The 14755-nt window shown below is 36.5% G+C and overlaps 1 protein-coding gene across 3 annotated transcripts in view; it reads right to left on the bottom strand.

Moving 5' to 3' along the window:
* Positions 1-14755, bottom strand: part of NEK10 (NIMA related kinase 10) — a 213081-nt gene that overhangs the window by 86808 nt on the left and 111518 nt on the right. For all 3 annotated transcript variants that reach the window (XM_034404000.2, XM_060685795.2, XM_060685794.2), the window contains exons 23-25: positions 11116-11191; positions 3797-3926; positions 1531-1601 (exon numbers count right to left, since the gene is read on the bottom strand). In XM_034404000.2, the coding sequence (XP_034259891.1) occupies positions 1531-1601; positions 3797-3926; positions 11116-11191 (277 nt within the window). The remainder of the gene's footprint in view (positions 1-1530; positions 1602-3796; positions 3927-11115; positions 11192-14755) is intronic.

The raw sequence follows: 14755 nt of genomic DNA, 5'->3' as shown, positions 1-14755 counted from the left end.
TCTTCCTTCCTCTCCGACCGCTCGCAGTTCGTGTTGACAGGGGGGCAGAGGTCGACTTTGAGGCGCCTCGCATGGGGAGTGCCCAAAGGGTTGGTCCTCTTGCCCCTTCTGTTCGACATTTATGTGAAGCCGCTGGCTGAGATCATCCGTGGTTTTGGGGTGAGAGTCCACCTGTACACTGATGATACTCAGTTGTATATCTCCACCCCAGACCATCCCAATGATGCCCTTGATGGGATGTCTTGCTGCCTGGAGGCCGTGCGGGTCTGGATGGGGAGAAATAGGCTCAGACTCAACCCCTCCAAGACTGAGTGGCTGTGGTTCCCGGCGTCACGATATAGTCAGTTGGTACCATCGCTTACTATTGGGGGTGAGTCTTTACCCCCCCAGAGAGGGCTCACAATCTGGGCGTCCTCCTGGATGCACGGCTGTCTTTAGAAGAACATATGACGGCCGTGGCCAGGGGGGGCTTTTATCAGGTTCGCCTGATTCATCAGTTGCAGCTCTTTCTGGATCGCGATGCCTTGCGCACAGTCACTCACGCCCTTGTCACCTCCCGACTGGACTATTGTAATGCTCTCTACATGGGGTTCCCCTTGAAAAGCACCCGGAGGCTCCAACTGGTCCAGAATGCGGCCGCGCGGGTGGTTATGGGCGCAACTTGTTGTGCCCACATGACACCCCTCCTGCTCCAGCTGCACTGGCTCCCAGTGGTCTTCTGGGTGCAATTCAAGGTGTTGGTTACCACCTTTAAAGCGCTCCATGGCATTGGACCCGGGTACCTTCAAGACCCTCTTCTGCCACCAGTAGCCTCCCACCGGCCAGTCCGCTCCCACAGAGAGGGTCTCCTCAGGGTGCCATCAGCCAAATTATGTTGGCTGGCGACACCCAGGGGGAGGGCCTTCTCTGTGGGAGCCCCTGCCCTTTGGAATGAACTGCCCCCAGAAATGCGTAAGATCTCCGATCTCTGTGTATTTCACCGTGTGCTCAAAATCTTGTTGTTCCGCCAGGCCGGGCTATCAATGTAAAGATTTTAATTGGTTTTAAATATGGGATTTTAAATTTGGGGGTTTTATAATTGAGCCAATTATTTAATAATTTTAATTATTTTTAAATTTTGTCTGTCTTTGTGTTTTTAATCAAGCTGTACACTGCCCTGAGTCCTTCGGAAGAAGGGCAGTATAGAAATAAAATAAATACATAAATAAATAATAAATAAATAAATATTTTGGTTTGTCACACAGACAGCCAGAAGTTAGACTGGAATTGGCATTTTTGTCTACTTACCAAGTCCTTTCCAAGGAATTGGGATAGGTAGTTGTGGATGTTTGATATTGTTGCAGAGATCATCATGGGATATAAGGTGTTCTACATAAAACTGCCTTTTGCAGTTGGCTGATAAATAAATGTTATTATTATAAATAAATATTTTTAAATAATTTATTAAATAAATTATTTTATTATTTAATAAAATAAATAGGCAAATACTGAATGCTGTTCAAATCAAATAAGTTCGTTAATAATACGTACTTTTTTATGACAGCTGATATCTTTGTAGTATATATATCTCCTGGTACTGGTTCATAAACAGCTTCTACTATCTACAAAATAAATAGTTGCTGTCATTTTTAAAGTGATTTTTATATTGTAATTTTCCATTTGATTTGCATGGCAAACTTCACATAATTAGCTTCCTCTTATAGCTATCACTTACAAACTATAAAACAGATATGTGTACAGTTTTTACATCTGATTAAATAAATTGCTTTATGAATGTGATATCCATATAAGTAACTCATTCAAAAATAATCAATAATATCAATAATGATTCATATTTCTTCTTCTTCTTCTTCTTCTTCTTCTTCTTCTTCTTCTTCTTCTTCTTCTTCTTCTTCTTCTTCTTCTTCTTCTTCTTCTTCTTCTTCTTCTTCTTCATTTTACCCATTGTCTATCCACTGTGAGATGAAGGCCTCTTCCACATGATTCCAACCAATATGGTCCTGAGCTTTCTTTTGACCGGCAATTTCATCTGAATAAATGCAGTTATTTAATTTATATGCCATCTTTCTATTCAATCAAGTATTCTAACTTGCTAACCATAATAAAAATATAAATATAAAGTGGAACTTAAAATTAATAGTTGAAATAAGGCAAAAATACTTAGTAGTGAGAAGCCTTGTGGAATAAATAATTTCTTGGCTAGTTTTCAAATGGTAAAGATAATAAAGTCTCATACAAATCCTGGGGAAGGCATACCTGGGACAGATGTGTGATGCAGGAGCAATATAAGAAATACATTCTAGATTTTAATGTCCAGACAGATTTATAATAAGAGATACAGTCCCTCAATCATGCTTAATCTATTTAGAGATTTACTGATTAACACCAATGCTCCAAAGGTATGTTCCTCCATGAGACATTTTGTGCAAAATAGTTTATTTTTGGATGAAGCTTCTTGGATGAGAAGCGAAATGTCTTCAAAGAAAAAAAAATAAGCCCAGTTGTCTCTTGAAAAAGCACTTTTGGGACAGTCATGACCTAGACGATTGAGAACCTCTATAGACGTTTAGCTATGCACTTTGCAATGAACACCCTTTGAATGGTGCGGGATTATGAACAGATTTCCAAAAATTGCAGACTACAGGGACCATTTGCACTTCAGTTTGAGATGCAGACAACACAGACTCATCCCCAACAGCCTGTGCCCTTGTTCAACAGTGAAAGGATAGAGGGCAGAAAACAGCTCCATAACAGTCCTTTCAGCAGTTCCAAGAAGGCTCCATACCCATTTGAACTACTCAGGTGACCCTGAGAACACAGACAAATGTCCAAGTGTCCTCAACATCTCTTTAAAAGAATACAAATGACCAGCTGCCTGCAAGGAATATAATTCCTTCCATTCCCCACCATACTGTAAGAGGTGAAGCAGCTTCTTGGATGAGAAGTGAAATGTCTTCAAAGAAAAACAAGAAAGTCTAGTTGCCTCTTGAAAAAGTACCTTTAGGCCAAGATCAATTTTAGGGGACTGAAGGCAAATAGGTCCATTATGCACTGCAGAGTGTTATTTATTTCCAAAGCATGGTAATGTTAACATGTTTACATTTTGCTGTTGAAATGTGAAATCTGGAAAGCTCCAAGAGTTGTAAAACATCAAGATGTACAAAAATGTGTCTGGGCAGTGTCTGAAGCCTATGGGTTGCCAGTCCTATTTTAATTAATTTTGAGTAATATCTCAGTAACAGAAAGTGATAAAAATAATACCTTGTGAACCACAATGCATACCTAAAAATAAGGAAGTATCCATAAAAGAGAATATTTGTAGTTCAAGTTGAACTGTGGGAGCCTTGGTGCTCCCTGAACTTGGCGGATTTCTTGCAGAGGTTTCATTACTAAATTAGGCCGATGATGTTGCCTAGTTTAGTAATAAGATGTCTCCAAGAAAAACACTAAGGACCTCATAAATAAAGAAGAGAGGGGAAGTTAAGGAGATTGATTTCTAAAATTAAAAAATGAGCCGTCAGCCTCTTAAACCCAAAGTCATCAAAGCTTTTAATCCAATACTTAATTTAGGGCATCTGGAGAACCTTTCATATATATATATAATCTAGCAGTTTATCTATGTCAGAACAATTATCAAAGCTATTTCTCTAGACCTGTTATAAAATTCTTATGAAATGCAGGATTGCTGCCTGCAGAACATTTCCAGTGTGGTATAACATATAGGATTAAAAAGACAATTAAATGAAACAAATAGGCAAAGGTAAATGGTATAATCTCATTTAGCAAACCTGCATACTTTAGTTGCTAAGGAGAGCATGTTGGCACTATAAAATGGAGGGTTGAGTGTTGCCATCTGATATAAAACACATCCTGCAGCCCAGACATCAGCCTTCTCACCATATGGCTCACTCTTTACAACTTCAGGGCTGCATAAACAAAAACAAAATACTGTATGCAATACAAAAAGGACAGGGGAGAAGTCACCAAATATACATTACCATGAAAATCCAGAAGTTTATAAAAAGTCTCTATAAAAATACAAACAATTTAGAGTTTATGTAGAAAGATAATGGCTATTCAATTTCCCAACCTAGCCTATAAAAATTACTTGGAGTAGAATTCATTCTGATAACAACATTAATGTGATTTCCCGTTTTGTAGCACAAAAGTATGCTAGTATAATTCTGACAGCAAGCTGGTGCTATTCTTCCAGTTTTAATATAGGATAACTTAAGGAAAGTGACTGGTAGATTTCCTGCTAGTGGGAAAAAAATCGCGAATTACTATCCCTAACATGGATTAGGAAGGAGGAAAATTTTAGTAGATGCCTAGATCCATGAGTTTGGATATCTGTCAAAACCTCATCTCTGAGAGGGGTGGATTGTTCTGTGGTAAAGCAGGAGAGGTTATTTTCTATATCACCAAGATCCCCAAATACAGGTAGTCCTCAACTTACAACAGTTCATTTAGTGACTGTTCAGTTACAATGGCATTAAAAAATATGACAGTTTTCACAGTTACAATTTTTGCATCATCCCCATGACCATGTGATCAAAATTCAGATGCTTGGCAACTAGTTCATATTTATGACCATTGCTGTATCTCAAAGTCATGGGATCACCTTTGCAACCTTCTGACAAAGGGGAAGCCAGATTCACTTAACAACCCGGTTACTGATTTATCAGCTGCAAGGATTCATTTAACCATAGCAAGAAAGGTTGCAAAATGGGGCAAAACTCATTTAACAAATGTCTCACTTAACAACAGAAATTTTGGGCTCAATTGTAGTCGTAAATTGAGGACTATCTGTATTTATTTATTTATTTATTTATTTTATTTTGTCGCATTTCTATGCTGCCCAACTTCCAAGGGACTCTGGGCAGCTTACAACAGAGAATAAAACAATGCAACAATATCCCATACAAAAGTTAAAAGAAAACATTAAAAAATTAAAACATTAAAACACATACAGTCCAATTTGTGGCCAGGTCTCGCAAGATCACTATAACGAGATCAACGGCTCCAGGCCTGCCGGAAGAGCCAGGTCTTCACCGCTTTCTGGAAGGCCAATAGGATGGGGGCGGTCCGGTTCAGGAGGTAATTGGTTCCAGAGAGCCGGGGCAGCCACAGAGAAGGCCCTCCCCCGCGGGCCCGCCAGCCAACATTGTTTAGCTGACGGGACCTGGAGGAGACCGACTCTGTGGGATCTTACCGGTCGCTGGGAGCTATGTGATAGAAGGCCATAGAACTCTAGATTATTTCAGTCAACCTGTAAATTATTTTGCTTGTTCTTTTTTGCTTTTATCATTCTTGTTCTCATTTTCACCCAAATTTTCCTTATTATCTCTTTTTTGCTTATTTATTCCTCATATTTAATCATATTCTATATGATTAAAGTCTAAAAACAGCTAATTGGAGCTGCTGCCAGGTATCACTCCTGTCACTCATGCAGCCCTGGCATTGTAGCATTGTTGCTCCCAATGCCAGAACCATAATCAAAACCTGCAGCACTAGTTACTTTACAAAAGGCAGCAAACAGGCTTGCAATTACTTTAGCTTTTTATTGGTATCTATCAATAACAAAGATTTTAAGGAAATCATTTAATAATTGCCTTTTCAGATTTCTAAGACAATTGTCTGCAATATAATCAGATTTCCCTTTCATTTTTGGGAGCTTCAGTGGTTGTGACCAGTTTTCATTCATTGGTTCTAAAATGCTGGATTAATACCCTCCTCCACTTAGAACTTTAATTTAACATTTAATTTAAATATTTAAACATTTAACATTTAAAAATTTTACAATTGCTTTGTAAAACTGTAGCAAACAGTCTAAATAATAAATGAAATAAATTCATTCCTTTTTGTACCATGTCAGCAGCTGTTTAATCTTACATTAATCCAGAGGCTAAACAGAGCTAGCATTGGTTAGCATTTGGATGATAGACCTGCAGTGGCTAAAGAATAGCCTGGGAAGATGTAAAAGCATTCCAGAAGAAGCCAAAGGCAATGAAATTTATATTTTCATTGTCAAGGAAATAACATGAACTCAACACAATTTGATTTGATTCAAATTCATAAAAGGAACTTATTCATAAAAATCAGTATCTGTTTTTACCTTTCAGTCATATATCTAATCAAGAAGAAAAATCACAGTACATTGGTTACAATAGTTATTGTCTAGCTTAACTTTTTTCAAATTTATGCTTTCTTTTTATATTTAAATAGATTTATATTTAAATTTATATAATAAATAATTAATTTTGATAATTTGGAAATAGTAAGATTTGCATTCCCAGAGCAATGTATTAAATTCTGTTTGATAAGAAAAAAAATAATAAAATGAAAGCAAGTTTGGTGTAGTGGTTAAGATATTGGCCTAGAAACCAGGACACTGTGAATTCTAGTCCTGCCTTAGGTTCAAAAAACTAGGTAGATTACTTTAGGCCAGTCATTCTTTCTCAATTTAACTCATCTAAAATAGTTGTTTTAAATACAGTTAATTAATCTACTGGTTAGCCTCAAAACTGAAAAGCCTTCAAAGTCAGCTTCAAAAGAAACTCTAGCACACATTATGATCAGTTTGAATTTATTACCATTTCAGCTACAGAATGAGAAAGGGCACAGAACAAGAAGTAAATTTATTTATTTATTTCATTTTTTTAACCCCACTTTATTATTTTTATAAATAATACAAGGCAGTGAACATATCTAATACTTTTTTTCCCTCCTATTTTGTTCAGAACAACAATCCTATGAAGTGGATTGACTTGAGAGTGAGTTACTGACTAACTACATTACTATGCATTACGATCTGTGACCCATCAAATTTAGTCCTGGGGCCCTCTTTTTTTCATCCCCATAAACCATGCAAGTACTATCATATTTCAGCATCAAAGCATCAAAAATTACATAGGAAAAAAATTAAACTATTTTTCAATAAAATATACCAAATAACAGTTGTGTTAAACCTGACAGAATAAATTATTCCTATTGACAGAAAATATAAGTTCTCAGATTGTAAAACAATATTAAGAGCTCTAGTCCTGCTCTCTTTGATGAGGTTATCATTCCTACACACTGTAAAAAGGATGCTTCCTTATTTAGGCTTTGTATGGATAGTTCCTTCCATTTGCATTCAGAACACTGAGGTCAAGATTAAATATAATTGCTTGTAAACACACAGTTTATCACTGTTTATTTATTATGTTAAACAGCTTATTTAAAAACAATTTTGTACTAAGCAGTACAAAAATAAAAGCAATTTATTTAAAAGATTAATATTAATTGTAATTAATGTGTAAAGAAGGTCAACATTGAGACCTGTTGATTCATATAGAAGTCAATACATACAGTATGCATTACTGCAGAGATGTTCTATTTTTGGTCATCACGGGATCAGTCACAGGAATTTGGGTGATCATATTTTTTTATATGTCCTTATGACATTGTATTCATCTCCCACCCCACAGCTGAGACAGCTTTTTTTTCCCAATCCAAGTTTTTTTTATCTTATATTATTTGTACATATCGATGCATGCATGAATGGTGTGCTATCTGAGTTTCATACATTTCAATAAAAATAAACACCATATTATTACACACAACTATTACATTTCATTTTCATTGTTTCAAATTATTTGCACATATCCTTTACTGCAGTTCTAAACCTTCTTCTTTCTTACTTACTCTTCCATATATCTTCATACATTAGTATATATATGTAAATATATATATTTATCATCATCAACTAGCTCATCAACTAGCTCATCAACTAGCCATCCCCTTACTTGCTTACTGCTTAACATGTAGGCAGCCCAAGTTCGAATCCAAGTAGGGATATGGCTAGCTGATGAGCGCTAAATAGCTTGAAATAGATCTATCCTAGTCTCCCTTTATTTCTTTATCAGCAAAATATAAATTTGGTATAAAATGGTTTGTCGTAAATGCAACTCCTTGAGAGCTCCTGAACTAGAGTTGAAAGGCGAAAGGAATGCAGTATGTTCCCTCGCATATGCTGGGATAGACCAGGTGCCTCGATAGAAAAACACACAAACACACACACATATATATAAACTTTCCCCCCCTCCTGTCACTATAATATTTGAAGATGTGATAATAACATTTCTTTTCTTTTCTGTTCCCTACTATTACCACACATATTTTTCTTACAATACATTCTTTCATTTTCTAATCACCCATTATTTAATTCAAGCATGTTTTTATGCTGATTTGATAATACTATCATTCAGACTATAAATTTTCAATTAAAAACTTAATTCTTCTTCATATTTCCCATCCTTGAAATTCTACTATTAATACACATGTTTACATTAAAATATATTCTTCCATTATCTAATCACCTGTTATTTAATTCTGGCATTTCACTATTAGCCATATTTTAATACATATTTAACTTCAAACTACATACAAAGTAACTATCCATTATATAGTTCTAATATTAATGCACATTATTAAAATATTTTCATGAAATACCTTTTGCTTTACTTTCCCTTTCTTTTTCTTTATCCATCATCTCTTGCCAGTATCCCAATTTTTAGTCGTCTTTTTTTTGTTGCCTCCCATATCCTTCGATTCTTTTATTTCATCTACGTTTAAGTCTATTTTTTGCTCTGTATTCTAGCTTTTTCTCCCCTCTCTACCTTTCCCCACTGTCTAGTTTGAAGCTGTCTATTCTAGCCCCTGTCTCTTTTCTCCAGCCATCTTCCTGTTCCTCCCATTCCCTTTTTAAATCTTTTAAAATATTTTTCTCTTGTTTTCATTCCTTAGTCACTATTAATTTTATTAATGTCTCCTCCTTGTTGTCTTCTTCTTGCTGGTTTGTCGGTTCTGGTGTCTCCTCCATTACTTCTAGGAGCTCCATTTCTTCCTCATTGTCCTGTTCTTTGCTCATTGTTCCTTTTATTCTATTTTCCAATTTTTGGTTTATGCAATCAAGTATTTCCATCATCTCCTTATGTTGTTCTTTTATGAAATCCTTAATGTTTTGATACATCAGCTCCATTTCATTATCTCCACTTGCTTCCATCTTATATTATGTCTTTGCTTAACAACTTTCCTTTTGGGCCAATTGTCCAGAAATTATTAAAATCACAATTTTAAATGTCTATCAATCTTTTAAATGTCTAACAATCAATCCAATTTCACAAAACCAGGGGGTTATCCACCGGGGGTTATCCACCAAATAAAATCACTTTTATTTATTCAACAATGTTCAGGGGTCTCTTGACTAACGATCTTGTTTAATGTCCAATGGTTTTAAAGTAAATACTTGTAATCCAGCAAATGTAGATGATTATTCCCAAGATTGCACAATTCTCCTTTTAGCAGCAAATGGCACTTTAACTTCAACTTGCTGCAGCCTCTCTGCGTTATTGCTGTCAATTCTGATTTTAATTATTTAGAATTGTGAATCTGATAAGTGGGCAGTATTAATAGAAAAATGGTTCCAGATCTAATTCCAATGTTTTACAATGCTTTTCAATACGTCTTGCACTTTGAAAGTTTATATTTCTTTTTCTTGGTTTTTTTTTAAAAAATTATCTTCTTAAATCCTCCTTATTTTTTTTTAACATTCTTATTCGCTGCTGGCAAATGGTTCTAAATATGCTTCCCCCTTGGATTTCTTGTGGTCATTTTCCAATAAAAAGTATTCTCTCACCCAGTTCACACACCACACACTTTCTCCACTCCAGCACTGTCTTAGGTATTCAGGCTGTCTTCGGCTTCATGGCAGCCATGTTTACTGCTGCTGCTCCAAGTCTTTGTGAGGGGGCTTTCCTAGTCAGGGAGGAGAGATGCGGTTCTCCTCGACCTGTCAGGTGGTCCCTCCAGGGTGGCTATGGCTCGATTTTGAGCCCTCCAACGAGGAGAGATCGGAACAGGGACGCAGAGATCATGGTCCAGCTTCCAAAGGCACCGGAAGTACAACCAGAAGTGAGCTGAGACAGTTTTAAACTGTTTTTTAATATTTTAACTGTTCCAGTTTTAAAGTGTTTGCCTTCCTTCCCTGATTTCCACTTGCTTTACTTGTGATCTAGTATTTGGCAGATGATGATCAGAGGTCAGGATTTATTGGCTAATTTAGGCTGTTCCTTTCCCCTGGGAACTCTTAGAGATTTAAGTTCTGCATGTGCACATCAGATTTCATGAGAACAGGTATCTGACTTGAGTATAATAACTGAAGTAGTTTATAAGTATCATGAAAAAGAAATTTATTTATAGGAATGTGTTATAGGAATAGGCAAAGCATAGCCTCTAGCTAATTACATCCTTCTGTGAAAAAAACTCCCAAAATATGTACTATGTGAATATGCCTGTACCAGTCTTAAACATTATCTGTATTTTCAAAAACATTTCAGAGTCACATACAGAACCCGAAGCCATTCTGAAAAACTAAAAGGTGAACAAAATGTTTTGTTTTGAAATTTGGCTAATCCACTAGAAGAAATTATAAAAGGTAGCTTCGCCAATACTTCTGTATAGTGATTAAGTCATCATGCCAGGAAATTATCAGCTACTCTACCTTAGGCATGAAAGCTGGCTGTGGTGGGACTTTGGCCAAGCATTCTCTAGCCCAACCTACCTCACAGGATTATTGTTGTGCAGAAAGTAGGAAGAGAAAGTAATATTAGGTATGCTTGCCACCTTGAATTATTTATAATAAATGTTAAAGTCAAGATATAAGTAAAAACAAACTTAGAGTAGAGGTATTTTGTAAAAAGTGGTGTCCACTAGACCAACCATTTTGTGAGTGCCTATAACTTTCTCAAACTTCCAAATGTGTCCTTGCCCTAAGCCAAAACATAGTTTAGCAACATATGAACTTTGTTAGTAACTGATAGCTAATTCCCATGAGCAGCAGTAATAGGACAAGACTCAATTTCAAAAAAGCTTCCAGCAAGCACAAGCATAACCATTTTAATCACTCTTGGCCAATAAAAAATTCTATTCTATTATTCTATTCTATTCTATTCTATTCTATTCTATTCTATTCTATTCTATTCGTCTGCTACTCATCATCTCTTGGTACATTCACAAGAAGTAATGACACTTTAGAAAAAAGACTTCCAAACTCTAAACCTAATATTCTCTTACCAGGAATACAGAATAGTTCCAACAACTGAAGTGAGTTTGCTGTTCTCCTGTTTTTGCTTTGCAAGACCAAAGTCAGCTGGAAATATAGAAGAAAAGCAAATTATGTTTCTTATAGAAGGTTCACTGTTTCAAGAATAATAAAAGTTCATGTAAAAGAATATTTTTCTCTGTCCTTTTATACCACTAGCTCTTAATTCATTCAATTTGCTCATCTTCTACATTTGCCTCTGAAATGGATTTCAATCAGATGTAACAATTTTGAGGCAGTTGCATGCCACAATTCTAATTTACAGTGCCATTCATTCTGATACCCTATGCCAGCAGCATAGAAATGAAACACTGTTTAAATATGTATAAAAACCCATTTATGAAGATTAAAACTGAACAAATGCCAAACCCAAAAACATACCAACAAAATAAATACTTAAATATTTTTTTATTTTTCAAAACTATATCAGCTAGCAATCTTGGCAATACTGTAATTGAAGAACAGTAATTTTGAGAGAATCAAAACCGGAGAAAAAACAATACACTTTTTATTCAAATATGCATAAATCATGGTAGAGAATTGACATGATATGGATGTCATCGGAATTGGAAGAGAATATACAAGAAGTAGAAGTGGAATCAAGCATTTGGGCAGACCACAATTCAATAAAAGCTAAGTGGAAAGGACAAATAAGAAAACCAAGATGGACATTCAGTCAGCACTGAAAGATAAAAAGTTTGTACAAAAAATGGAGAAGGAAATGGATTTCTTTTTTAAAAAGAATAATAATGGAGAAACATCCCTGAAAAATGTATGGGATATGGCCAAAGCATACTTTAGGGGATTAGCGATCTCCTATATAGGAAGAAAAATAAGGAGAAGAAAAAAAAGACGAAAGGGATTAGAAGAAAAATATAAAAGACTCGAATTGAAATTAAATGGCAAAAAACCAAACATGAATTACACATCTTAAAGAGGAATTGGCACAAAAAATTAAAGCAGCCAAACAGAACTTCTTCAAAAATGCAAACAAGCCGGGGAGGTTTCCAGTTGGTGTCATGACGTCTCAAATGGGGAATTAGCGGGGCTCCTTGGAGCCCCGCAAAAAAACCCGTCTGTTAAGCCACCGCCGGCAGGTCGATGGATCTACCCTGTCCTGTAGGGACAGGGGGATAGACAGGGACCCCTCGGATGGCGAGAGGAACGGGCAGGTTCCTTGGGGACGGAGGATTGCCCTCTGCGCCGGCAGCGGTGGATGCGGCAGCCATGGCGGCTGCCCCGAGATAGTGACAATTGGAACAAAAGGATGTGCAGCAGGAGAAGCGGAGAGCAGAACGGGGAGTTTGAAAGCCGAGTGAGTGGAATGCTGCCTAGGCGGGAACTGCCCGTAAAAGCTGGATTATAAATAAGTATGCCCCAGCCTTAACAGCGGCTGACAAATATTGGGGCAAAAAGACTCAAATGAATGGTGGAGAAAAGACCTGTTGATAGATAGCGCTAATTACAGACTTCTTGGAAATGATTTTATTATAGATTTGGTCTTCTTTTTTCTTCTTTTTTTTTGTGGCTAAACGAGACTGGATTATGTTTGAGAGAGAGGAAGGAAAAGAGGAAATAAATATGCTTTTAAAAGTAAAGACAAAAGACAAACGGAGATGGAAAAAATGGCTGCCAGCTGAGAGTGAAAGTGTAAATTCCATACTGCTTGTTAGTTGAAAGAGAAACTTTGTTGCTTGTTGCTTGTTACTAAAAGTGGATTATTTTGAGAAAAAATTCAAGAGGCTTGACTTTGGACATATAATCTGTGTAATGGAGGATTTATTGAAGATCAGAAAGAAGAAACTAAATGGAATAATGAAAACTGATTTAATAAGCGTGGCAACAAGAGAAAAAGGGCATGGTAACAAAAGAAGGACATAATGATATTATATATGGAATAGCCAATTCAGAATTAACTTTATAGAACTTATAACTTTGAGGACATTGAAATGGAAAATAAATACATTCCGAAAGATTGGAGAAAGAAAGAAAAAAGGAATATATCATGTAACAAGATAACAAAATACCAGTTTGAATCAAATGGATGTAATGGTGTCTGGGAGTTTGATGTTTGAATAATCTTAGGAGATACTTTCCTTCTTCTCTTTTGCTCTTTCTCTATTTTTTTTTCTTTCTTTTTCCTTTTCCTTTTTTGTCTCTTTTCCCCTCTCTATTTTTTCTAACACTCTTTTCAATTTCTCGTTATACTTCTATTCTCTTTCCTTTTTATTTTTGCTTCTTTTCCTTTTTTTATTTTAACTATTATTAATATTGTTACTATTCTCTCTTTTTATTCACTATTATTTTTATTAAAGTTGATTTTATGAATATACAAACAATTTGATTAGGAAAAAAGAGTATAAATGATTGAAAAACATGATTTTTGGATGTCTCAATACTTTTTTAAATTTGGAATTCTTAAGCTCTATTTACAGACCTAATAATTTAGAAGAAAATGTTTTTTAAGGTGCTGGACATTAAAAAGAATTATTTACAGATTTAATAATTATAGAAAATTGATTTTAAAGTGATTTAAAATGTTGATACTTATTGGAAATAAGCATGGCATGGAGGAAAGCCTAGGAGAGAATGGGAGTTAAGATATTTGTTGATATACTTTTTTATCTTAAATCGGTTAAAGATACGGAGGAGAATGGATTTAAAAATAAATATGAGTAATACATTTGAATTAATTAATTGTAATTTAATTTAATTAATTAAAATAAAATGCTATGAATCAGTTAAACAAATGAAGTTAGGAGTGAAACGAAGCATGATTCTGGAGAACAGTGAAAGTAAAGCTGTGATCTAGTCTTACAAATAAGATAGGAATGGAGGAAAGCATCATACTGGAGAACAGTTAAAGCAAAACTGGGAACCAGTTAAAAATAAAAATAAGAGTTAGGAGTGGAGGAAATAGCTATATTTATAGCTATAAATAGGAAATAGAAATAATAGCTACCAAAAAGGCAACTTTGCACGTTAAAACCCGAAGGCTAGTTGTCCGCAAGGGTTCGTACGGAGCAGCCGTGAGTGAATTAAGAACAATGGAGAGGTCCCAAGTCGGGTATCTATGGAGAACTGGCGGGCAGAGATTTGTAGCACCTCGCAGGAAACGATGGATCAAGGGGTGCTGGGCCAGGGAAGATAACGACCCGAAGGTAAGTATCGACGAGATCGCCGCCATCTGCCTTCTCAATGTGTTGGGGGAGAGCCCTTTGGAAAAGCCCTCCTGCAGAAAAACCAATATTTTGACGACTGAGGCGTGAAGGGGCGGAACCCCATTCCGATCACACCATGCACAAAAGGCCCGCCAGGTGGCCGAATAAATCCGGTCTGTAGAAGGCCACCTTGAAGCCTGAATGGTGCAGATCACGTCGGCAGGGATGTTGGCCTCTCCTAGCACATGCCGCTCAACCGCCAAGCGGTCAGACAGAGCCACTGCAAGTCCGGATGCCTCACGGCTCCCTGAGTTAGTGCGTCCCCCGGTTGAGGCAACTGCCAAGGTTGGGCTGTCGACAGCGACACTAGGTCCGCCAACCAGGGACCTGCGTGGCCAATGCGGGGCCACCAGTATGATCTCTGCCCTCTCCAGCAACACCTTGCGAACCA

The sequence above is a fragment of the Pantherophis guttatus genome, chromosome 4, assembly GCF_059756535.1.
Source record: "Pantherophis guttatus breed Tessera chromosome 4, ASM5975653v1, whole genome shotgun sequence".
NCBI lineage: Eukaryota > Metazoa > Chordata > Lepidosauria > Squamata > Colubridae > Pantherophis > Pantherophis guttatus.
Note: the sequence above shows the minus strand (reverse complement) of the source record. Positions and strands in the feature narration are given on the sequence as shown.